This window comes from Nyctibius grandis, chromosome 3 (genome assembly GCF_013368605.1).
Source record: "Nyctibius grandis isolate bNycGra1 chromosome 3, bNycGra1.pri, whole genome shotgun sequence".
NCBI lineage: Eukaryota > Metazoa > Chordata > Aves > Nyctibiiformes > Nyctibiidae > Nyctibius > Nyctibius grandis.
The window spans coordinates 72,168,399-72,195,256 of record NC_090660.1 but is presented as its reverse complement, the minus strand read 5'-3'; the positions used below and the strand labels follow the sequence as shown (position 1 = coordinate 72,195,256).

The 26,858-nt window shown below is 44.5% G+C and overlaps 1 protein-coding gene across 1 annotated transcript in view; it reads right to left on the bottom strand.

The window, feature by feature from the left end:
- CLVS1 (clavesin 1) overlaps window positions 1–26,858 on the bottom strand; it is a 113,565-nt gene that overhangs the window by 5,959 nt on the left and 80,748 nt on the right. The window contains 2 exon segments of the mRNA XM_068396975.1: window positions 9,402–9,637; window positions 10,770–10,880. Coding sequence (XP_068253076.1) covers window positions 9,402–9,637; window positions 10,770–10,880 — 347 coding nt within the window.

Genomic DNA, 26,858 nt, shown 5'->3' with positions numbered 1-26,858 from the left:
TTAAAGCACTTTAAATATGCATGGACAAGGCATCTTGAAAGACTTGTATGCTCCCGCAGGTGGTGCAGGCAGATGCAGGCAAGCTCTGCTCAGCGGTGCACAACTCCAGCGCAGAAGCCATGAAGTGTGGCTCTCTGCCCAGGCTAATAAGCCCTGCTAAAATCTCTTGCTAACACAGCTCTGCAGCTTCTGCACTTGCGCTGGCTCACAGCTCTGCGTTAAAACAGTGCAGGGTTGTGTTGCAGAGACCTAGGTGGAGCGGCAGCTTTGATACACCAACTGCAGCATTTCAAAGAGATTGCACCTCTCCTACGAAGACAGGCTGAGAGTTGGGGATGTTCAGCCTGGAGAAGAGAGGGCTCCAGGGAGACCTCATAGCAGCCTTCCACTACCTGAAGGGGGCCTACAGGAAAGCTGGAGAGGGGCTTTTTACAAGGGCATGTAGTGATAGGACAAGGGGAAACGGTTTTAAACTGAAAGAGGGTAGATTTAGATTAGATATTAGGAAAAAATTCTTTCCTGTGAGGGTGGTGAGACACTGGAACCGGTTGCCCAGAGAAGCTGTGTATGCCCCCTCCCTGGCAGTGTTTAAGGCCAGGTTGGATGAGGCTTTGAGCAACCTGGTTTAGTGCAAGGTGTCCCTGCCTGTGGCAGGGGGGTTGGAACTAGATGACCTTTAAGGCCCCTTCCAACCCAAACCATTCTATGATTCTGCGAAGCAGCACCCGTGTCTAGGGGCACAGCTAAGCTGGTTAAGTGATCCACCAACATGGTGTGTCAGAAGGCAAAGCAGCATGAAAACTCTGCCTTAACCTTACTGCCAGCCCAGTGCTTAGCCCACAGGACATAGGTGACAAGTTGCTGCATTTCTCAAACAGGAGCGGGCTTTGTGGCCACCTTGGCAACAATCACCATCTTTCTTCCTGATGGTTAGCACGTCCTAGGGAGAGGTCTCTGAGTAGTGCCTTGGCACATCAAAGCCAGAGGTGACCATGGCCCAGATCTGTGCTTAGCTGCATGTGTGAAGAAACCTCTGTGAGTGCATCTACACCGCTAAAGAGGCGACTGCTGCCGAGTGAAGCCCAGCATGAGACCCCTCATCTTCCCTGTGCCTGCCAGCACCCTCCATGCCCCTCCTCTCCGACAGCTGGCCCCAGCTGCTCTCCCCACTGCAAACCCTGGCCACAGCTCGCTGCAGGGTCTGCACCAAAGAGCAGTAGGGATGACACTGCACCGCATTTGGCTCTAACCATGGCCTGGCCGGCTGTGCACCCTGTCCCCACCTGTCCCTTAGCCCACACCCCAGCGGATGCAGCACATACCCTTTGGCTCTTGCTGTAAAACAGTTCTCTGGTGAGCTATGACACAGCTCACTGCAGACACTCTGAACTGCGAAAACATACAGGAGCATGCACTGTGGTTTCTCAGAGGGCTCTTTCCTCCCTCAGTGCTCAGGGTAGACAGTGCCGAGCTAATAAGTGGCTATTTATTTTGCTTTCTTCTAGCGGTTCAGTGTGTGGCTCTATGACACATTTGCTGCATATTGTTCCAGGCCTGCTCTGAAGGTAGCCTTTGTTGATTCCCTCCTGAGCTTTTATGTGGAATTCATCAGTGTAGGACTTGTGTGCCTCTTAAATGCTAATTCATTTACTGCCATGGCACAACTGTGAGGTTTTTATTTTTTTATTTCCATTTTGCATGTGAAGAGCTGAAGAACAGTTTGATTAGGGTCCAAGTATTCCTCTAACGTGGGGTGCCCATTTCCCAGTGCCAAGGGTCTGATTTTGCAGAACACTCAGCATTAGATGGCAGCTTGTGTGTTCAAAGCACAGGTCCCATTGATTTCTGCTGCAGGTGAGCACTGAATATTTCTGGAAATTAGACCCCAGAGTCCATAGCTTGGCAGGCTGAAAATAAACAATGTGCAATCTCACCATCTGCGTGAAATTTGGTTTAGCAACTTACCAGGCCAACGCAGGGGCTCAGGGAGAGAGGGAGAGCAGGATCCGCTTCTCCAGGGCTGCACCCAACAGGCTTAACCAAAGGATCGTTCCTGCTCTCCATCTACCCTCCCCGTTTGCTTGCCCACCAAGTGTGCTTCCTAGCCCAGCTGCTTTCCAGTCCTTTATGCCTGCCTCATCTTCCAGTCCGCCTTGGGGCTCCCATCCCTGTGACCTCTGTTCCCAGTATCCCAGCTAGGTTCACCACTGAATCCTCATTTCTCCAATGCTGCTGCCAACAGGAGGGAGAAGGCAGCCACGAGAGCATGGGGTGTCAGTCTGCCAAATCCCAGCTCCATGTCTTGTTACAGCCTGGCCTAGAGCAGGGAAAGTTGTTGTGATCACAAGTAAAAGTTGTAATTACAAAAGCCCTCTGCACCCCATGGCTTAGACAGGAGATGCGCATTGTGAGCGTTGAACCATCAGCCCAAGCTGAACAAGTTTATTTATTCTGGGAGGCCAAGCTAAAGCATGAGGCAATCCTTAGGGTCATTAAATGCTAGAATTAAATATGTTTCTACATAGCATGTGTGAATTGCCTTTTCAAAGGCTTGTAACTCAGCGAGATGTAGGTGGATTTTTCACAGGGCAGCAAAGGCATAAGCAGTGCAAAACCATTTGTTTTATTAAGTGTCATGTCTCTAATCTAAACTACTAAACTTTTGGCAAATTTATATCCAGCTGAAGACATAATTTACAATGCAATATTTTAGGCAGCCTGAACAGCACTGGTTCTGCCATTCCCGCCTCCAGCCTGTGTTTGTGCACCTGTACATTGGTCACTGGTGCTGTAAATAGATGGAAACCACACTGTCAATGCCCTCAGAGAGCAACCGATTTCCTGCCTTGTCCCAGGGGACCCCCAGCACCAAGCTACCCATCCCTCCTGTCCTTGGTTCAGCCATCGCTTAGTGACTCTAATCTCCTCCTCAGCTTCTCTCGCTCCTGGCTCCTGGGGATATTCTGCAGCGTCTCCCCTGCAGCATCCCTGGGACCTGCTAACATGCCAGATCCCCACCTCCTTTTCCATTTCTCTCTGATGTATTAGCAGAATTCCGGTCAAAAGCTATAAAACTGTTCAACAGCTAATAATCTATGTTGCTAGATAATGCATACATTATGTGATATGCATGTCCCTGGGACACCTGCTTTACTATCAAGACATGTCTCCTTCATAACTGCATATGGGGGAAGCATTTCCACAGAAGCATTCAGAAATTCTCCGTTGTTTGAAATAATTCATAATAAAATAGTGAATATAAGTCTTGCACCATAGGTCTCACATATTATAGAGCTACTTTAACTGAAAGCTTACATGGACTCTTTCCCTCTTCCCCCAGCACATGTGGAAATGCACCCCAGCTACAAGCAGAGTAACCCAGGTGCCGTCCATGGGCAGTGAGAAGTTTTCACACATTTTCATACTGATTTTTATTTGCTGGTATTTTACTACTTCTGCAGTAAATTGGTGCTGACTGTGAACAAGCATAAAACATGACCCATAAATCAGAAACATATGGCGAAGGAACATTAAGGTCACACCAAGGAAAACAACTAGAAAGGGCTGCCTTGCACAGCCCAGCTGGGCACATGGAGGAACCAGTCTGAATAATAAAAACCTTACATATGTCACCCCCACAAATGGCTCCTTTTGGATCTAAAACTGTTCCAGTTGTCATTAGTGTATACCAGTTGTGATGATGATACACTTCTTTCTGGGATCAGGATCCCATTGCTGAGAACCAACAATTAGTTTCAGCAAGAAGGTCATTTGAAGATCAGTCCTTTTGAAAACGCACACATCAGAAGGCAATAATGACACACCGTAATCTGTACCTTAAAATCCTTTCATTCTAATCTAGGACATAGAAATCCACATGCTCTGCCTCAACAATGTGAGACAATGCATTCCAACAGGTATTTTCGCTGCATTTTCAAAATGGGCTTTTGATGAACGACCAGGCAGGTCGTCGCATCTTTAGGCGCTCAAGTTTCTACTTCACAGCAGGAAAAGTTAATGATGCCATGATCCATGAATTGTACATTTTCACAATTATCTTGGCTCTACTTTAAAAGTTTTACCCTAACTCTGAATTTCCTGAGTCTCTAATGAGCTTGACTTGGTGACAGTAATGTTCTTGCAATTCATGTTATCCTAAGAATAATTTTTAACACCAAATTTGATTAGAGTTGTCCTTAATGAAACATTGATTAAATAAATTTTATGAAACAGCAGAAGTTGTTTGATGAGAGTGTATGTTTAGCTGCTAGGTAAAATTTCCTTTCTCTGCAGGGCAATTTTAAATTGCACTAGGTTTTGAGACCTGTTTGCACTGGCAGGAGGTTAAAAGCGAGCTCTCTTTTGATGCCTGGAAGGGCAGAGAGGGAACAGTCAGCTCCCAGGCTGTGCTTGGTGACTGCACAGGGAACAAGCAAAGGCAGAGAACAGTCTTTGTCAGTTGGACTGAAGTTCCAAGTTCAGACATCAAGAAGGGACCCAGATGCAGCTGCATCTTCTTTGTAAAGAAAAGCAAGTCACAGGGAGGCAATGCGCTATTGCAGGTTACTTGCTGCTGCTGGACCCAAGTGTAAGCATAGGGTGACACTGGGGAAAAAGGAAAGTCTTCAAAGAATTGAGCTCCTTCACATCTTCCCCAGTCACTGAATCCATCTCTCCAATTGGAGATGCTAGCTCACTGCGGTTAGGTACCCAAATATCTACAGGCACGTATCTCCCACTGTGGCTGCCCAAAAGACTATGCCCTGTTGGCACAGTGATATGTTGAGAGCGGTCTCTGACTAACTGCTAGGCTTAACCATCCACCATAACTATTCACTACACTGCACACCAAGATAAAACCTCCAGGTGTTCCCAAAAACAACAGCTTATTGACAAAAGCCAGCACGAGTGCCTCAGGCAAATGCTTTGTTTTTGTGTTAGCTCCCTGTTGACTAAAGCAACCCAAGGCCCCTTTCTGACCATCAGGGCTCACAGAAGGTTTGGCCACAGCTCAAAGGGAGGTGATTTTCTTCCCCGTGCTCCAAATTTTCACACCATTTTCATTGCTTTCAAATCCCGTAGCTCGTAAGTGACAGGCTCCCTGCGTGGATGCAGACCGTTCAGAAGAGATGGTCCAAGAGAGGGGAAGTGTGTGTTGCCATTGCTGCTCCCAGGATTACCAAATGGATGCAGCCAAGCTCTCAGATTGAACTGATTTTGCTATTGCTGTATTAATGCTGGTTTGCATGTTTATTACCTTGCCTATTTCAAACTTCATTGAGCTGAATCTTAATAAACAGATATATTCTGAATGGATTTTGTTATTGTTGCCTTTTTTTTTTCCCCTCCCCTGGCTATTAAGACTCATTATGTGGAGTCATCAGCTGTTTTGCTTTGTTTCTCATCTGCTCATACAGTACTTGAGTTCTGGGATTTTTCCCAGGGTGTGTGATAATACTGCAGATGGGAGTGCAATTTCCAGTGTTTTGATTTTGTCCCAGTGGGGCTTCATGTGGCCACTGGTGGAAAAATGACAATTGCAATGGTTTTGATTAAAGTTTTCCCATATTATAGAAACTTGTCAAATCTCAAGATTTTCGACATCATATTGCTAACTAGAGCCAGTGGCAGTTTTTTTCTAAGAGGATTTTCAATCCTTTCCCTATCTACAATGCCTCCATTCTCTGAAGTAAATACAAACTCTTTTTTGAGACAAATATTCTGCAATTTCAAGTCATGGGGAAAAATCATGCCTGCCTGTGGTTGGGGAGAAGATGATGTTCTGGCCCTATTGCTGTTAAGGGGAGCAGAAATTGGAAACTGATGAGACATTGAGGGGCAAGTCTAGTCTCCTGTGACCACTGGTAGCCACCTCATATCAGACCTTTCACTTGTGTCAGGTTGTCATACTGACAAGCTGTTTCAGTAACTCACTCCTCTGATGGCTTGCAGCCAAGATATACTTTGGTCAGCTTATATTCATTTGATCTCATGCCTAAGTTGTCCTTTTTCTCAAATACCTATTCTCTCTCCCCAGTTTTTTTTCCCTTCTGTATTTGTAGAGAACGATCACATCCATTTCAACATTTGCTCTGCGAGGCTGAACTAACCACTCTCTTCTATAGCTTCTCGCTGGAAAAATATGCTCTCTGCTCTCCTCACTCTCCTTGCAACTCTCAGGTGAATTTGTTTCAATTTATATTCATCTGCCCTGGTGATGGGAGCCAAAGCACTGCTGTCAGTCCTGAAGACAACATATGGGAACGTACCTGCTCCAGTTTCACTCCCTTGCACTGCTGCTTGGTGACACGTTTTCTCCTGGTCTGCATTTTGAGACTTATTTTAATTTTCAGGTGATGACTTCGGTTTGGTTTCAGTCACATCTTGAAAATGGCCTCTTTCTTCCCCTCTGTGTTCATTTTCTAACATAGATTAAGTGGCTACAAAAGTATTTTTATCAGCTATTCTCTTATTCAATTTCCTGGCATTTTTCTTTCAGATCTGTGATTCCTACCTTGTTTTCTCAGCATGTCTGCTACTAAAATTACGAGACACTATATTTGAAGTAGGTTGTGGCCAGAGTGAGCTTCTCTCTGGATGCCAGTCTCTGAGGGAGGCCCCTCTTCCCATCTTTGCAAGGTCAGCAATTTTCTGACTCAGAATTGCTGTTATTTGTACTACATTTCACAGGGACGTTTCTCTGTGGTCACAGTGCAAGACTCCAAACTATCCTGGCAGCACTGAGCTCCAAGATTAAGAAAGCTTTAACACAGCACTGGCCCAGTGGCAGCTCTAGCGAGGACGTGTTCGTATGGCTTTACGGCAAGTGGCTGCAGAACCAGGAGGGGCAACCTGCAACCCTGCGCCTTCAAGCAGCAGAACGGTGCTCCAAGTAGGGAAAAAACACCACTCCTGTGGCCTCAGGGGTAAATCCACCTCTCATAAACACTGCCCTCCCCTGCAGCTAATTACTGGGCAAGTAAATCTGCAGTGATATCTGGGAAGTCAGAGAGGAGAAGACCCATAATTGTTCAGCAAAGTTTTTCATCCTTAAATTACAGAAACCCAAGAAGGCTCAGTCTTCATATATTTACACCTTTCAGAGGAACATAAGTGCTAAAGTAAGGGTCAGCCATTTTTTTTTCTTAAACCCCACATTTTAGCATAGAAATGTTTACAAAATTACCATGTTTACTCAAGAGGATAAAGATTTTTACACTGTGAACGGGTGAAGAGGGGAGAGATTTTTAACGGAAGTGCAAAATTGATTTAATCAGGAAAAAAAGTGATACGGCAATTGTGAGGGAATTATATTTAAAATGAAAACTAATGCTAAGAGACCACCTATGACTAGTGTAAACCTTCCTGGAGGATCCAGAATCTCAGCCATGGCCTGAGACTCTCATTGTGTTAGAGATATATGAACCTAAAGAGGCGAAGAGGAGGGATATATAAAGAAAGGTAATGCTGGTGGAAGTCTGTAGAATTTTTGATAGGCCTTAGACATAAATCTGGTCTAATAAATTTAATAAAGCACACAATTATGCTTCCTAAGCATTGTCTTTTACCTCAAGTTAGGCCGAAATGGAATTTCAGGGAAAGAAGGATCAAAGCAAATACTCAAGAGAAAATCTGTTGAAGCAGTGAACTTTTCACCTCCAACAGCTAGTAATGACCACAGGGTACAAGATCAGATGGTTCACTTAACCACCGAGTAACAAAATTAGGCTAAAAGTTAGATCTAGTCTGCCCAGAAGCAACATGACAAATTAGATTCATCCACTCACCATATTTGTATTAATGCACTTTTGTATTAGTGAACAGATTATAAAAGAAGGCTTTGCCTCGAGGCAGGGTTTTCTGGCACTGAACTAATTTTCAAGCTGAGGTTCTCCCTTGAGGGCGTGATAAGACCCTCCTGTCTTTGCAGCCAAGGATCTGATCCTCAGCAAAGATTTACCTGTGAACAGCTCTTAACACTTTGGAGCTTTAAAAACTGCAGATTTCTTTCTATAAAACTAGATAAATTGTACCCTCTCAATATATATCTTAATAATTATGGAATATTTAGTTAACATCTTTCTAAAATCATTCAGTGTGTTCCACTGCTAATATTAAAAAAAAAAAAAACAAGTTGTTTTATAATCAGTTCTCTGGGACAGGCTCTGTAGACTCCTCCTGGCTCCCAGTCTTGGATGGCAGTCAGCAGTGAGAACTGCTGACTATGCAGATGGCCACTCCTCTTCATGCCATGGCTGCAAACCTACAAAGGGTTGTAGACCTGCGGTCTCGTGGCCCTGCGATTTGTGGGGCTCACAGCACTTAACAGCACTTAGAAGTGTGAGTATTTCCAGCACAAGGCTTCACTTTGCAGCTGCAGCAGCGTGGCATCCCTCTGACCTGGGAGGGAGCTGTGAATCGAGAATGCGTTTCTTTTTTCCTCTAAAGATGAAAGTCTCTTAGAATTAATTGCACAACATTATGGCTTGTCTGTGTTGTCAGCTTTGATTGTGCTGTGACAGAATGATGGCTGCTCCCTGTCACACAGAGTGACGCTGCCGTTTCTGTGAGCACCTCACTCGTCGAGTGGCAGCAGCGAGTTAAAGCATCGCTGCGATCTGCATGGAAAGTGGTTTCACGCAGTGGGGTGCAGAGGGTGAGGCAAGTGCAGATGTCACACTCCTGCAGGGGAGACAACCCGGCCATAGCTCACTGCAGCTGGTGTTGGCTCTGCTGTACCACCCACAAACCTGCACCAGGTATCCAACCCTCCTCACCCCATCCCTGCAACCAGTGCAAATTACTGAGGGTGATACTCTTGAGAGGTGTAATTTTAAGCATTCAGAGCAGAATGCACAACCACTAGATCTAAAATCAGAGATTTTAAAGAGCAGCTCTGCTGCCTTAGCAGGGCTGGATGGAGGAAGCTGGAGCAGGAGCAGCGGGAGGCGGCTAATCCCTTTTCCCTTTAGAGGGCAGTGGTGTTCATCATACAAAACCTGCATTTTCTAGGAGGTAAAACTCTTTATCATTAACAACGGGGATCAGCAGCAGCACAGCAGCAGCAAGTAATAGGGACCAGCACTGAAGTGGTGCTGCTGGTCGCACTACACCTTACAGAAGAGCACCTCACTCTGATATACTTTCCATAATGCTCTGTGCAGGGGTTCATTAATTTCCCCTTGTTTTCCTTCACAATAATCAGACGAGTAATTACAGTTCCTCAGAGAGGCTTCCTTTCTCTCACCACACCATGAACTCAGTCCAGGGTGAAGCTCTCCTTACTGTCAATGTTTGCCAAATTACAGCCTCTCTCCGAGCCAGATGAGCCCTTCCTGCTAGATTTATGCCAAACCTGTTTGGAGAGCCAAATAAGAGATGATTTCAAAGCCAGTACTAACCGTTTCATGGGTTTGGGTGAGGCCTCCCACTCCAGGTTGGAGGACGCATGCTTGACGTGCATGGCATTGTAGGAAGTGTGCGTGTACTCATTTTCGTCGCTGTAGTCAGGACCAAGTAACGTTCGAGCCCACGTCCCCATGTCGTACGGAGGAAGAGTCCCCCCAAATTCAGAGGGCAGGCATTCAGGGTGTATTAGCTGGTGAAGGCTGTTCAGGTTGTTACCATGAAGAAAGATCTTTAACAAATAAAAACAAAGTTCAAAGTCATCATCGATTCCTTGCTTCATTAAGTACAATAATAACAGCATTAATGAAGTGTGGAGCGTCATTTGTTGACACTGCAGTTTCAGGTGGGAATTTCTGAAGCGCTCAGGGCTGGTGCAGGCAGGAGGGAGGAGGGGGATTAGCTTTGGGCTGTGCAGCTGAAGAATTAGGCTGGCAGCACAAAAACTTCTGAAAACCCTGATTTGCTTACTTTTGGCACCTGACACTTCTTAAGTACCGGATCAGGGAAAGTGCAAGTCAGGAATAATGACTGATTATTGCTACTGTAAGAGGATAGAGGCTTGTATGAAGAGCTGTGAGAAGAAAAGGGAGATAGTGGAGCTTACTGAAAGAAGATGTGGAGAGTAGGTCCTCAGCGTCTGAGAGGGTAACCCAGCCCTGCACACTGGGACTGACCTTTCCCAGGGGTGTAGGTCTGTGTCGCCACTTTGCACTGCTTCAGCAACATTTGTCTCTCTAATCCCCCTTTGCTTTCAGGCTGGTACTACCCTTGTCCTGCCTGCTCAGACACACCCCAGGGTGGGCTCTGGGGCCTCCTGAGGGATGATACGGTGGTCATTTGATAGACTGCAGAGGGCAAATGGCTAAGATGACAGCAGGAGCACAGTTCATATGGGTTTCAGTGGGGAAGACCTGCCTCTTCTGCAGTGTTGAGCAAACAGCCTTCAGTCATGGGTGTTTTTTGTGGAAACATGTGAGTTACAACCATGTGAAAACAATCAACTTGCTGAAGGAATGGAATAGGAAATTTTACTCCCATAAAAACAGCTGAACTGAAATTTCCATCACTGCAGGTGACCTCAGCCAGGCCTGATAATCCCTCCACATTGCCAATTCTCTCTATCCCTGAGTACATCCCATTAAAATGTATCTACACTTTGTTAGTGATAACAGCTTTATGGTCCCTGGCTGAGTTATTGATTCAATCCAGACCATTGCAAACTCTGAGTTTTAATAACAGCAGCAATTCTCTGAGGCCATATGAAAAATGCAGAGAGAAAAAGAAGGAAGAAAAGAAAGCAGGCAGCTACTCAGCTACTCCATCTCTGCAGCCTCCTATCCCCCCTGGCCCAGTCTAATTACCCTTTTCCTAGTCTTGTCTTTGAGGAACGGTTTGATTAGCGTGTACAGGGCATGGATGTACCAGGGTTGGTTGACAAAATGGACTCCTCCAAAACGGGCAGGAAAGCTGTCCTACAGAAAGAAAGAAAAGGAAGGCAGTTAATAGATACAGTGCTTTAGCCCGGCAGTCAGTAGGATGAAAGTCAGAGGAAGGAGTCTGCCTCTTTCCACCTGCAAACAAGCACTGGGCTTGCTGGCAGGAGGGAGATGGAAAAAGAAAGACGCCTGGAAACATTTGCATCAGTTTCCTCTGTTAGCAGGCACAATCCCTTCTGCCCTCCACACACTAACGCGTCAGTTGCCGACGATTTAAAGTAGGCTCTCCAGCCACTTAGCCTGGACATTTTTTAACTCCATCAGGACATCTGACTTGGCCAGGATGGGAAGTGAGAGGGGGCTGATGAGCACCGCTCCCTCGAGGGGAAGCTTTCTAATTTCTCATTGTGCAGAGCAAGGCGAGCCCCCGGTTCCCATGCACACTGCTGCACGCAGCTCACCTTTTCACCCTCCGGCCTCCCTGCCTCCCCCCGCTACAATCATCATTACAATGGCTGACCTTTCGGGGTGAGCGAGCAGCATATTATGGGGAGGAGGATGGGTGGGAAACGCTGATAAGTGAAGGTGTAGGGAGAGTGCACCATGACGGCACCATGGAAACTGCCGGAGCCCCGTGCTCGCTGCCGGGCTGTGCACAAACACCCGCAGCATTAGCATGCAGGTAGCGTCCCACCAGGGAGGTGTTTGCAACAGCGTCCTATTCCTCTCCGCCAGCGCGGCACACTTAATAAAAGAGGAGGTTGCTGGCACGTCTTTAAAGGTTATTTTATATTGTGATGGGTATTTTGTACCTACACTCTCATCTAACAAATGTCAGTCAGTCAGGGAAGAGCCTAGGATTTTTTCACTTGCATAAACAGTGGGACGACTGCTGCTCCTGCGTGCAAATGCTCTCCCAGCGAGAGGAGAGGTGCCTGTCTCTCCCCTGTGAAGGGAGATACTGATGAAGCTGTCCTCATCCTGTGTGTGCTCCTAGCCCCTACAGCTTGGCATATAAAGACAGAGCATAATCAGGTCTCTTCCTTCAGGATTTTGGCTTTGGGACTCAAGCAGGTTCATTCCCCCAATAATTAGCACGGGGTATCCTGGGGCTTTCTCTCACCTTCCTCCGGAGCATCAGAGAATGAGCACAGCTGGTGAGGATATGGGGTGGATTTGTGATATGATATGGAAAATCCCCTTATATACCTGCTTGGTATAGCTTCTGTGCTGCTTCAAGGTCAAACTATTTCCCAGATTTAGCACTACGTAGGCATCCTACCACCTCCCACCACCCAAGGCAGATCGGCAGGACTCTCTGTGCTCCTTAGCACCGGCCATGGATTGCCCTGGCAGTCATCTTAAACCACACTCGGGCAATGTTTGTGAGTGGCCACAGGCACTAAGTGATATCTTTTTCTTTTGCTATACAGCAGTATAAGCTGCTTGCACCTCGGACACATCAGTTTACCTGAAATCATTACAGATCTTAATACTGGATGCTTTGTGCAAGACTAGTGGGTAGTCAGGCCAGCATGCAGGAGGCCAAGCAGTGTAACATAACAGGTGACCCCATTTTAAATCCCAATAAACTATGAGCTGGGCTTTTTAAGGATGGCCTATGCTCTGTTGAGGTGCTCATTCACTATAAAGATGACTGTATTTCGGCTGCTGCCGGAATATTCATCAGAGTTTAGGGACACAGCTCTGACTGATATAAACTACTGCAGTGCTGCAGGCTGCAGTGACTTCAACTGGGCTGTGCTGAGAAACAGCTGCAGAGAGTCTGAGACCACCTAGAAAATGCATTGACCAGCCGAAGTGTGTAATGAAGCCCAAAGTTATTTTCTACCCTGTGATAACCTAAAATTGGGGTTTAGAGCAGACCAGAGCCAAAAATGCCCATCTCATGCAAAATTCACATATTCAGTTGCTTTCCTCCCACATGGGAATGAAAATTTGAAGATTTGAAACTCTTCATAGAATATTCTACAAAGAAAAGAAAAAACAAAAGAAATATTGGAATGTTCCATATTTGTCTTTTTGGGTTTTATTCTATATTTGTCAAGCCAGCTGTCATCCCACAAGCTGTATCTTTAAGGGAGAAGTTCTGGACTCCTTTGCTCTTTGGGGTTGAGCTGCCACAGCCGTCCCAGGTTGTACCATAGCAGCATAGGTCAGTGGAGAAGATAGATACAGTCTGAGCTTGAAGCAAAGGACAGCAAAGAAATGAGAGATGGGAGGCAGGGGAATAAATTTGAGACATAGAGATTTATACTGACCCAAAAAAGAAAAATTGTTTTGCCTTCTCATTGGAATGCACAGATGATATTAATCACAATCTTCAGTGAGAAATGTCAGTCAGACTTCATTTCCAAGAGGGAACGTGTTTTTTTTAGAACATGTTGACCAGCCTTAATGATACCACATTACCCAGAAAGGTCTGAATGCTGAGAATTATAGGAACCAGCCAGAGGTTTAAACTGGCAGACTGCCTCTGGAAAAAGTCCACTAAGGAGAAGGATGTACTTTCCTATATAGAAAGTGACTTTTACGTCTACCCGACATAGATTTTTGAGTCCATAAACTAGATTCTGTCTGGTACATCAGCAGATTAAGTGTTACAAGAAAGCCCCTCATATAACAGGTTATTTAAAGGCAATTGATTTCTTTTCATTCTGAAGGTACACCTGAAAATGCACAAAGACCCTTGAAAAGGCAGCATGATGGCCAGGAGAAAAACAACAACCAAATAACATTTTTTTGTGTGTAACTTTCTGCTAATTTTTGTTCCTTACCCTATTAGGCACAATAAGCTCAATTTGACCTTCATCCCTCAGTCCACCTGCATTTATAAGGCTGTCAATTAGAACAAGGACAAAGACATAATTTTTTTTAAACTAAAGAAATTTGATATGGGAATCATCCAGACGCTGTTTGGAACCGCAACATACCAATTTTGTAGAAGTCCCTAATTAGAGCAGAGCTGTCTTGGAAAGAAAAGCTCCCATCTGGAGGTCTGCCTTGCGCAGTTCCAGGAAGATGTATGACACCTTTCCCACACCCCACTTAGTGTCTCTGCTGCTTTCCCTGGGGCAAGGTGAAAGTAGCTGAAATTGATTTTCTGCTGGAGAGCTTTTGCTTTTAGGAATTCTCTTTTGATTTCTCATGTCTTGTGATTCCTTGGGAAGGTGTATTTTATAATGAGGTACATTTTTTGGAGCCTACTGTGAAAAGGACCTTGGGATCATGGAGTCTTTTCTTAACCTGATTCCTTGTTAAAAATACCTAATTCTAAGGATATATTTACATTTTATTCCAATGGCATAAACAAAATATAGCATGCAGGAATTGGTCTAATTATTTGTGGGTACTACTGTAATTTTATCCGAAAGCCAGGCAGGACATATTAGCCTGTTGCTCAGACATGAAATTGCAGTGTTGATAAATACATCCAACTCAGTGCTAATCTAGCTAACTTGCTACTCAGCAATATCAGGGAAGAAACAGTGAAAGGACTTCATACATCTGCTTGGGCAACTGGCTTACTCCAGCGTCAGGCCAGATCTTCTTCATTGGGACCAGAAGTGAACTAAAATAGGGAATACAGCTAACCATGCTGCTTCCCGAAGTAGTGTAGGCAAACCCAGAGAGACAAAATTGTCCAAACACAGGGTTTTCGTTGTTCCTGTTGATTGAATGAAAGTGGTGCAGTAAGGTAGGACTTTTCTTTTGCCTGATTTGTCTTTTTTTTTTACTTTATATATTTGTTTCTTTACTATTTTCAGTTATTCACTGCTGCATCATCCTCAAAGAAGAGAAAGAAATGAACACTTGAGTGCCAGAGTGGAGGTGCCACAGCAGCCCAAAATCCATACAGACCTCAATACATCTTTCGTTTCAGATTGGAGAAGTGTCTCCAAGGCTTGCAGATCAGAAGAAAATGTCACAGAGAGTATTGCTTCCCTTCTCCGCTCAGACTTTCTGTGCAGGGAAATTTCTGAACTGAAATGAGCCTGGAACTGAAAACCCTCGGTACATAATGTTCCACTAAATATCTTGGGAGCAATAGCTACGAGGTTAATGAGAGACAATTTTTCACTATTTCTACCTGTTCTTGTCTTCATGACATCTATTTTTTTGGCATGAGTAAGAATCAGAAACCTTTTACTGTGTTGTTGTTCTGAACTGCCTGAAAGCTAAAAATCAAGATGATCTTCCAGCACCTCCTCACACCAAAGTGTGGCGGAAAAGAAAAACAATCTTTAGAATACCAAAATCAGGAATAAATCCAACCTGATGCTCACGGCCAATCTTTTCGAACTGCATGAATTGGCTTCATAGACCAATGACCTGAGCTCAAAAACCAAATTATAGACTATTTCTGTGTTCTGGGATATCTGAATTTTTTTGTGATACAAACATTTTTAAAATGCTTCTATAACTTCTACCCTTTGCAATCAGAAAAGCAAACACATATTGCCATCCAAATGCACTTTAATCTTGACCATGTTTGCTGGTTTACTGCAAATCAGAATATAATCCCCTTTGAACGAAAATAATTTCCCTTAGATTCAGGAAGATTTCAATCATAAACAAAACTGTTTAAACTGAAAGGTCATTTAAACTGAAGATAAAAACAGCATCACTTACATAATCAGTCCCCGCGGTGGATTAAAGCTCCTACAGATTGTATTAATAGTTCAGGAAGATTTTATTAATAGTTCGGTGATAGTTTCTCCACAGAGAGTTTCCGTGAGATTCCACAGAGAGTTTCCGTGAGATTTTAATGGATTGGCATGATAAGGGAAGGAGGCTTTCCGCTCTCCAGCTCTGGATCCAAATTCAGCCTCTGAAAGAGTGGCAGTGGTTGAAAGTTGTTGCCCCCAGATTTTATGACTTTGTCAGATATTGGATAGGTTGTGTCTATCAAAAACACGTTCCTGAGCACGTTTGAATGAACACCATGTAACACCTTTGGTGTGGATGGAGCAGGCTGTCTTATAGTAGGTGCTAGGAGAGACGATAGTGTCACCATCGCTACAGCTTCAGCTTCTAATTTTAATACAGCTCCTAAGAGATGCATGCTTAGTTTGGGAAATCCCATGGGCAGAAGGCAGCGGGAGGCAGCGGCAGGGCTAGGGGCCGCAGGGACCCTGGGACCAGGCTGCTCCCGCGCCTCTCCAAGCAGTCCCTGGGGCTGCAGGAACCAGGGCTGCTCCCACTCGCCTGCTGCGGTGCCTGCTCTGAGCCCAGGCACATTTCAAACCTCCATTCAGACAAGTTGCTCATCTTTCTGTTATCTCTTTTTGCTCCCCTGTGTTTTTGAAGTGACAGGAATGCAAAATTACTGTTGCCAGTGGAAATAATTGCAAACTCGTTTGCTTCTACCTTGGCATGCCCTCAAAGTACACAGGGCTTGGAAATCGCTGCAGAGTAGGGGAAAACCATTAAAAAAAAAGACATTAGTGCTAGCAAAATGGCAGTCTTGACCTACTCAAGTACGACTGTAAAAGGAATTCTAGCAACCAGGAGAACCTCATAGATTTTAGGTAAGCTGTGACTGCAACTGCTCACACCAAAACACTCTTTTCTTTGAAGCATACAGTAGCAAAGGACTGGAGCAAAATCACAGGAAAATATGAGTGCTTGGTTTATTTTTACACCACATACCCACATATGTAGGTGAGTACACTCTGAAGTACTGCTGTCGGGGAAATGGAACTGAAAAATGAACATTGGGATGAATTCTCCTAGACATTTTTCATTATGTTTGTTATCTCTCCTGCTACACTTGATAACTTTTAAAATTCAGTCATTTGCAGTGGGTTTCTCCCAGTCATTATTGCACATTAGTGAGGTCCTACAGAGCATCTGTTCATGGGTGTTGGCAGATGGCACCAATAAATCAGGTTATAGAACACAGATTTGCTCAGTAAACTTTGATTTGTCCTGATAGAATCATGCTGTCATGTCATCTGGTCTAACAAAATAAGTTGTAACCTTGGGGCAAAAGGGGGATTTCTTCACTACCTTTTTACAAGAAACCCTTTGCTGAACCAGCTCAGAATAATTTAGGAACAGAAAATTTCACAGAAGCATTGACTCTGCTCGACTGACACCATACTCTGGTGCTGATTTTTTTGCTTGGCATGTGCCCCTGTTGATTTCAAAGTGTTTCATACACTTATGGTATAGACAGAGGCTTCCTCCAGAAAAGAAGATGAATAAATTATATTGATAAACAGCAGGTTCATTCAGGGGCTTGGTTGAGGAGGTACACAGAGAAGAGAGGAATTCAAAAGGTGAATAAAAAATAGTAGTACAGAGAGCACTGACACACTGATTTGGAAGTAGCCTGCATATGTGTGCTACTGGGGTGCCACAGTTTGCTCTAGATTAGGTCAGATTAGGCGAGGCCAGGTCAGGGAGCTTCTGGTGGTGCAGAAGAGTGCAAGTCACACACTAAGATAAGGAGGGGTAGGCTGGGTCACAGGAACTGGCAGCAGCTTGGGAAGGGACACAAATTTGCCACAGAATATTTTTCAGCGTTAGTTTAGGAACTTGCTATGATCTTTGCAGTCAGCTTTAGCAAACTGGGCTAAATTGTCTCCAGTGTCCTGATTTTTGGTGTAAACTGTTGCTCAGATACACTTTCATATCCAGCTTTCTTAAGTGAGGGTGACTGCAAGTTAAGTTGCTTCTATTCCTCTGTCTCACTGAACATGAATGTCTGAAATCAGTTGTGGGGGAAAGAAAAAGCAACGGGAAGATTATCAAAGCTGAAAGTAGTTTAGGGCTTAATTAGAAATTGCAAAATGTACTGGGCACAGTGCAAGCCTGGCCTGGAGGCTTACTGGAGGAGCGCAGGTTCTGCTGGCTGAAGTGTGCGACCACAGGTTGGCTGTGATGCTCCTCTCTCCCTGGGATACCAAGCCCTTGGCTGGCTGTGACCTACAAGCTTTGGTTGCTCACTTGAAATCATCATCATCAGAAAGTCTCCATGCAAATGTCAGGTTTCTAAGAGAAGTGACAACCCTCCAGTCCTTTCCCTGACACCAGGAGTTAAAGCAGTTCTATTCATCTCTGAGCCGTTGGTGGGTCATGTGGGTGTGAGTTGCTCTCAGTTTTGGGTGTCTGATAATCAAAGAAGTGGATTTTTGTAGCCAGATTATAATGTAGGACCTTCTGAAGAAGAATGGCCACGTGCAGAATGAGCACATCTGTCAATGAAAGTAAAAATAAGCATTAAGACATCTTTAAGGAAAGACAACCCTAATTTCCTTGCACCTGGGAAAGAATCCACACAGGAGTGCTGGGGCTAAAATGTTTGGCATGGAAAACTCGACCTGAAAAATGTTCTATTTTAATATATTTTTTTTCAAAAATAATAATGTAAAGATTATTTTGAAAGTAATTTTTAAAAGTTAAGCTCTAAACAAACTTAATTAGCGCAATCAATCACTGTAGCCAAAATCTACAATTTTTTCTTAGCTGACCTGATTTAAGCCTCTCTCTCCCTAGCTATTTCTATTTCCATAGACAGGTCTTGCACCTACCATGAAGGGCAATAGATCTGTGGGACAATGCAGTTGAAAGCACAGGGAGTGAAGGAGTTGGGGCACAGAAGAAGATCACACTGAAGCAAATCCACTAGGATTTAAAAGGCTGTTGAAAGGAGAGAGTCAAGTGCATGCAAAAAGCCAGTCTTGAAAAGGACAAAGTACAGCACCTTATTTCTTGTCCAATACTGTGATTTTAAACAAAAAAAACCCGTACAAAGACTGGCTCTTTAGATATGCATTGTTATGTTGAGTATCTACATCATAGATGTAAAACATTTATTCTGTGTTTTCTTCCCGTTGCCACTTGCTGTATCTATGTATCTGCTCTCTGCCAAAATAGCCATGTCTGAGCGAAGGGGCAATGAAGGCCACACTGTCATGGTGAGGACAAATGCCCACAGCATTAGTTAAAGTCAGCCAAAGAAAAGCAATTAAAAAAGGTCTTGTGCCACTTACGTTTCTTATCAGGAGACCTATTGACTTTGCAGAAAAGCTTTCCATCTTGCCTATGAAAGCGTCAAGGTGTTTTACAGAAATCATATAGTCGTATTACACTTGTGATTGAAAGCTGATGATGGAGAAAAGGAGATTTTGTTATTTATAGTGCTGGGCAACCTATTTGGCACTGAACAGAAGTCTGCTGTAGCTTGGCTTGAACAAAGCCAGGAATCATCTTAAAGCTTTTGCATGTACATTCACATATAGAGCGGCATGTAAAGGAGATTATAAACTACTAGTGTGATGAGATTATAACCTAGCACAGGTCAGAAAAAAAATGATCAAGCAATTTTTTTATTGACATTTGTTGACTGACTGAAACAGATTATTCCTTTTCCAGCAAATTTCTCTGCATCTAGCAAGAAGTTAAGAAAATCCTTTGTGTTGACTTCTTCATACAGCTCCTTGAAGGTATCATAGGCTTCTAGCACCCATTTTCTTGAGGCTGTCTGCTAAACAGAAGATAGATACCCATCTTATTTCACTAAGAATTTAAGTTTTTAATCCTAATTTGTTTGAGAATGGAACACCTTTTTAAAATTGAAGGTTTCCCTTCCTCTAGATCTTGCACAAACCCTTTTTTAAACAATTTCTATGGTCTCTGTCATCCTTGACGAATCTACCCTGATGAGTGGCCTTAGGGTGAAGATATTTTTAAAATTCTTTTTTTTCTTTCAACAGGAGTGTGTGTATGAGTGTGCGTGGGTGAGAAAACCCTGTGACCTACTTTGTTTTAAAGGGAGTTGAAATGCTATATGCTTGTGCTATTGTGGAAACCCAGCTCTGGAGGGATTCAGTAAGAGGCAACTCACGCTGCATTAGACAAACACATGACAGCAGCAGCACCTTTGCTTTATATACAACCTTTTATTTTTCAAAACAATAGAAGCCTAGGGAAAAAAAAAATCTCTTTTATTATTTGCATGATTCAGTCTCTGTCCTTGTTCTAATATGTTAGTGAGATTGCTTAGTTTTCTTATCCCTCCATCCTGAAGGGAAACTTGTTTCATGTATTTGTGTATCACAAAGTCCCAGGGCTGAACTGACAGGACCAGACCAACATGTCGTCTCTGCAATAAAATATCATCTCTTTGTGTCTGCCCTTTTGTCATCTCTTTCTCTATTTTTTTTTTTTTTAAAAAATGGAGCAGTGCCTTGGTAATGAGAAACCTAACCATAACTGAATGTCCTTGAAATAAATTTTAAGAACAAAAAAAAGAAAGGGTAATACTAAAGATACATGTGGAAAGATATAAAGACACATGTAAATATACAATATAGAAAATATATCTTTAGGAAAGCTGTTTGTACAGTGACAGCATTTTAAGTTTCATGACATTTTCTGCACCCTGTATTTAAGAAACAAGTTATGAAGACCATTTTGCAATGAAGAGCCTTTTATGATGCAGTGCAGAGAACACAATGATATTTTTCCCTCGTGGCTGTAAAAGTAGGCATTGCTAATAGCACCACCAATAGCTGAGATTGTCTGATGCACCATTTGCAATTTGTTATAAGTTTGCCAGAGTTTTACATTTTGGGCCCAAAAGTTTCAACAGGCAGCTAGACATACTTTTATGGGGACATTTTTGGGGGCTGGAGGGTGGGAGCAAGGAAGTGATTTGAGTGTTTCTCAATGGGCTTGGGGGAAAAAACATGGATTTCTGCACTTCAGAAGTATTTCTATGACTACTGGAGAATGGAGCTTTGAAGCTCAAAGCCTTTGGGTCATGGACCCAGCCTTTCACATAAGGTTTTCCTAGTGCACATGGTTTTACTACCACAGTGAGAACTTGCAGCTCTGTGTGTGCATATGCCAGAACTCATTCAGGGAAGTTTGGATGTTGAGAGGTTTCATAAGCTGGACTTGTCACAGTGATAACCTCTTGCCTTAAAAGCTATGATCAGTCAAAATCCTTAGAGTTCATCAGCTACATTCTCCCAACAGAGCGGCTGCAGCCCTGACTTGTGGGTGGGAGGTAGAGCTCTCCCTGCAGTGGCTGCTCCTAGAGGTATGGGAAAATGCAGGTGGAGTCAGGGCCACTGAAGCTGTACTTTGATACTACTATTTCTCCTTTTCTAAGTTGCTTTGCTATTTTAATGTTCTTTTGTACCATGTTCACCACCTCAAGCAATGGTAGGTGACAGCCAGTGCTGATCATCACATAGTCACTCAGAATCCAGGGCTTTTATCAGTCTGGCAGCATTAAATGCTACATAAACTTTGTACTCTTTGCTACACAAAATACATGCTTATACTCTGTGCAACAGCTTTCTCATTTCCACACCACAACTTCCCTTCAGTTCACACTTCTTATTCTTCACTACCTTGCTTTACTGCAGCCTTAACTCTGACTTCAAAACAACAAGATAGTGGTAGAAAAATTATTTCTGCTGTCTGTGTGGGTGCAAGGAAAGCAGGGCACTAATCGGTTCAGCTTCCCAGCCTTTTCATTGTCATCAGCCAAGCATGGATATCAGACTGTGGGGATAATCCTCATCATTGAGGATGGCTATGAGGATAGCCATCCTCAGTCCAGGAGGTTCCTCCAGTGCATTGATGATAACTTTCTGATGCAAATGGTGGATGAGCCAACTAGGAGAGGAGCGCTGCTGGATCTGATCCTCACTAACAAGGAGGGTCTGGTTGAAGAGGTGAAGGTTGAGGGCAGCCTTCGTTGTAGCGACCATGAGATGGTAGAGTTCAGGATCTCATGTGGCAGGAACAGAATAGCTAGCAGAATCACAACCCTGGACTTCAGGAGGGCCAACTTTGGCCTTTTCAAGCAATTGCTAGGGGAAATCCCATGGGACAGGGTACTAGAAGGTAAGGGGGCCCAAGATAGTTGGTTAGCGTTCAAGGACTGCTTCTTCCGAGCTCAAGATCAGAGCATCCCAACAAGTAGGAAGTCAAGAAAGGGTACCAGGAGACCTGCATGGTTGAACAGGGAAGTGCTGGGCAAACTCAAGTGGAAGAAGAGGGTGTACAGATCGTGGAAGGAGGGGCTGGCCACTTGGGAGGAATATAAGTCTGTTGTCAGAGGATGTAGGGAGGCAACTAGGAAAGCTAAGGCCTCCTTGGAATTAAACCTTGCAAGAGAGGTCAAGGACAACAGAAAGGGCTTCTTCAAATACATTGCAGGTAAAGCCAACACTAGAGGCAATGTAGGCCCACTGATGAATGAGGTGGGGGCCCTGGAGACAGAGGATAAAAAGAAGGCGGAGTTACTGAATGCCTTCTTTGCCTCTGTCTATACTGCTGGAGGCTGTCCTGAGGAGCCCCGGACCCCTGAGGCCCCAGAAGAAGTCAGGATAGAGGAGGAATCTGTCTTGGTTGATGAGGGCTGGGTCAGGGACCAATTAAGCAATCTGGACGTCCATAAATCCATGGGCCCTGATGGGATGCACCCGCGGGTGCTGAGGGAGCTGGCGGAAGTCATTGCTAGGCCACTCTCCATCATCTTTGCTAAGTCGTGGGCAACGGGAGAGGTGCCTGAGGACTGGAGGAAAGCGAATGTCACTCCAATCTTCAAAAAGGGCAAGAAGGAGGACCCGGGTAACTATAGACCGGTCAGCCTCACCTCCATCCCCGGAAAGGTAATGGAACAACTTGTCCTTGGTGCTGTCTCTAGGCACATCAAGGATAGGAGGATCATTAGGGGCAGTCAGCATGGCTTCACCAAGGGGAAGTCATGCTTAACCAACTTGATAGCCTTTTATGAGGACGTAACCCGGTGGATAGATGATGGTAAAGCTGTGGATGTGGTCTATCTCGATTTCAGTAAAGCGTTTGACACGGTCTCCCACAGCATCCTCGCAGCTAAACTGAGGAAGTGTGGTCTGGATGATCGGATAGTGAGGTGGATTGTGAACTGGCTGAAGGAAAGAAGCCAGAGAGTGGTGGTCAATGGGACAGAGTCCAGTTGGAGGCCTGTGTCTAGCGGAGTCCCTCAAGGGTCAGTACTGGGACCAGTTCTATTCAATATATTCATTAATGACTTGGATGAGGGATTAGAGTGCGCTGTCAGCAAGTTCGCTGATGACACAAAACTGGGAGGAGTGGCTGACGCGCCGGAAGGCTGCGCAGCCATTCAGAGAGACCTGGACAGGCTGGAGAGTTGGGCGGGGAGAAATTTAATGAAATATAACAAGGGCAAGTGTAGAGTCCTGCATCTGGGCAAGAACAACCCCATGTACCAGTACAAATTGGGGGCAGAGCTGTTGGATACCAGCGTAGGGGAAAGGGACCTGGGGGTCCTAGTGGACAACAGGATGACCATGAGCCAGCAGTGTGCCCTTGTGGCCAAGAAGGCCAATGGCATCCTGGGGTGTATTAGAAGGGGTGTGGTCAGCAGGTCGAGAGAGGTTCTCCTCCCCCTCTACTCTGCCCTGGTGAGGCCGCATCTGGAATATTGTGTCCAGTTCTGGGCCCCTCAGTTCAAGAAGGACAGGGAACTGCTAGAGAGAGTCCAGCGCAGAGCCACGAAGATGATTAAGGGAGTGGAACATCTCCCTTATGAGGAGAGACTGAGGGAGCTGGGTCTCTTTAGCTTGGAGAAGAGGAGACTGAGGGGTGACCTCATTAATGTTTATAAATATGTAAAGGGCAAGTGTCAAGAGGATGGAGCCAGGCTCTTCTCAGTGACATCCCTTGACAGGACAAGGGGCAATGGGTGCAAGCTGGAGCACAGGAGGTTCCACTTAAATTTGAGGAAAAACTTCTTTACATTGAGGGTGACTGAACACTGGAACAGGCTGCCCAGAGAGGTTGTGGAGTGTCCTTCTCTGGAGACATTCAAAACCCGCCTGGACGCGTTCCTGTGTGATATGGTCTAGGCAATCCTGCCCCGGCAGGGGGATTGGACTAGATGATCTTTCGAGGTCCCTTCCAATCCCTAACATTCTGTGATTCTGTGTGATTCTGTGATTCTGTGATTCTGTGTGATAATGCCAGGACACTGTTTCCGTCCTTTGACCTCTTCTATATTATCACCTGCTCCCACTACAGTCTCTGAACAAGGGGAGTCTGAGGGTTACCAGTTAAGTTTACTGCCCATGTAGCACTTGCACTGCCTACCCCAAAAGGTTATTCTTAATTGTGTTTTCTGGCAGCACAGCATCAGTCTGCAAACTAACAGTTCCTCCATTTGCCTATTCTATTCTTGAGAATTTGTTCTGGCTATTTTTTCTAACGCCAAGAGAAGAAAAAAAATAAAAGACTTCCCTGAATTTGCTAAAACTACAGCTATCAGAAAGGTTAAAAACCATACAAATTTCCCTCTTCCTCTTTCTTCTCATATTGGATTAAAGTTACACATGAAGCATTTCTACATGAAGTCACAAATGAATTAGGCTTTTTCCACCCAGGGACTTGGAGTAAGTTGTGTCATATCCCTGGAGGTCATTAAATTTGCTAGGTAGGTACAGGGCAGTCTGTCTGTCCCTTCTCCTTTGAAGACTTCCCATCGAGAACTCTTTCCACCTGAAGACATGCACCAGGGTATCCTCTTTGTTAAACTCCAAGGTTTTTATTACTGCTCCCTGCTTGAGTCCCAGGGCATTTGCAAATCAGTGCGTGTCATTTACCTTGACTTTAGCAAGGCTTTAGGCACAGTGGCCTGTGGAAGACCCTCAGCCTGCAAAGAGCTGTGCTTTACTTGGGGAGCATAAGATTTGCTTGGGAACACTGCACTGAGAATAGTTTTTGCTTGCTTCTGAGATAAAGGAGACGAGACCAGTTCACAGGGCTCTTTGAGGCATGTAACAAGTAAACACGTGTTGAAGGTCAGTACTGAACACAGAGCTGAAAACAGGAATGGTTGTTGATGTTTTGAGCCCAGGACACTGGGCTCTTCCCAGGATGGGTGATGAGTGCTTAGCGTGTGAATGTTGATGTTATCTTGAACTGCCTAGTCTGGCTCCTGTATTGTAGCAGTTAAATAGGGTAGTAGCATAACAATAAAAAGCCTTAGGCCTTTCGGCTTCAGGCCTTTGCATCCTCGATCTCAGAGTCTGTGCCTTCCTTGCCACCCGCCGCAGTGGCCCATATTGTCCCTCTAGCAAACTGGAGAGATTTTGTTTGGAGAGGTGGAATACAGTGTGGGTGAAAAACTGACCAGATTGCTGAGATACAAGTGTTGAGATCAGAGGTACAAAGTCTGCCTCACGGTCATTTACTAATGTTTTTTCTCTGGGGTTGATACTGGAGCCAGTTCAGCTTAACGTCTTTACAAATGAACTGGGTGATGGTAGGGAGTAACTAACCCTCAAAAGCTTTGCTGATGGTACCAGGTTGTGGAGCACAGCTGATATGCTGACAGTTAAGTCAGAGAGTCCCTATTCAGAGGGATCCTGACAGGCTGGAGAGATGAGCTGCTGGGAACCACATCAACAAATGCAAAGTGTTTTATCTTAGAAAAAATAACCCCATACAACCGGACAGGTCAGGCACTGAGCAACTAGAAAGCAGCTTTGCAGAAGACCTGGGCATCCTGGTGGGCAAGTTGAATATGTCAGCAGTGTATTCATGTGGCAAAGGTGGCCAACTGTGTCCTGGACTGCACTAGCAAGTGCATAACCAGCGGGTGAGGGAGGCGATCCTTTCCCCCAGCACCTGTGAGATCACATCTGGAGTGCTGTGTCCATTTCTGGGCTTCCTACTGCAGGAGAGGCTGATATACTGGAGTAAGTCCATCAGAAGCTGCCGAGATGGCTGGGGACTAGAGCACATGACATATGAGATATTCAGAGAACAGGGTCTGTTCAGACTACAGAAGAGGAGGTTAAGAGGGAATTTCACTGCTCCCTGCAACAAATTAATGGGCACTTATGGAGATGACAGCCAGACTTTTCTCAGGGAGAAAAGACAATGTAATTGACATGAGTTGAAGTTGTGTTGGAAAGCCAAACCACATATTAGGAAAATGTTTCATCATGGGCAAACACAGCAACACATTTCCAGGGAGGCCATGGAAACCCCATCTGCGGAGATGTTCATATCTCAGCTGGAAAAGACCTTGAGCGACCTGATTTAAACTCAAAGCTGGATCTAACCTCAAAGGTTGCCCTCCTTTAAGCCATGAATGGGATCAGATGACTTTCGGAGATCCCTTCCAATCTTAATTATCACAGGATTGTGTGGTATTTTATATGTATGGGTACGTGTGCATTTGAAGTTGTCAGACTGTTCCTCATCTGTAATTTACTTAGTCATGTTCCACACTTATCACTGACTGATCTCTGGTTATTCAGGGTTTCAGGTTTCAGTTTCCATTTAAAGCTGAAGCTTTTATCATCTTTAAAATATGCCGCAGAATTTATTACAGAATAATGGGCAGGAAGGTAAGCCTTATTTATGATATGCTTTTCCGCAAAACCTGTATTATGAGCATAAATGACAGCAATAAACAAAAGAAAATAATCTGTTCAGACCACAGGAAAATCTATATCACTAACTCCCTGCACTGAACTGCTGTTCCAAGAATGAAGGATTTCCTTGTTATCAGGAATGTGCTGGGTGAACAGAAGTCATCAGAACATCTGCATTCTCTATTAACTGCTACAGTATTTCACCCATGCCCCAATGCATATTAATCCCACTTATGTCCATCAACTTAATTAAGACGTCTCCATTATTCAAATCTATAACTGGCATAGAAAGGTATCAGAGTTTAGGAAAGAGTGTTCATTTATATATATATATAATATATATATACTCCAGTAGTGCTAGGTTGTTTATGGTAGGAAATAAACAATTTCTGCCGGAAACACAGATATTTGGAAAACATTTGGAGATCGCAACCAAAGCCAACATTTGTCTGCAAGCGTTAGTGAGAAGTTAATAGTACTGCTGAATGCTTTGCAGGTGCTTGACCTGGGATTCTTGGTTTTTCCTTTTCTTTTGGCAATGACAGGGCCTGGTTGTCATGGGGGATTTCAACTAGCCTGATAT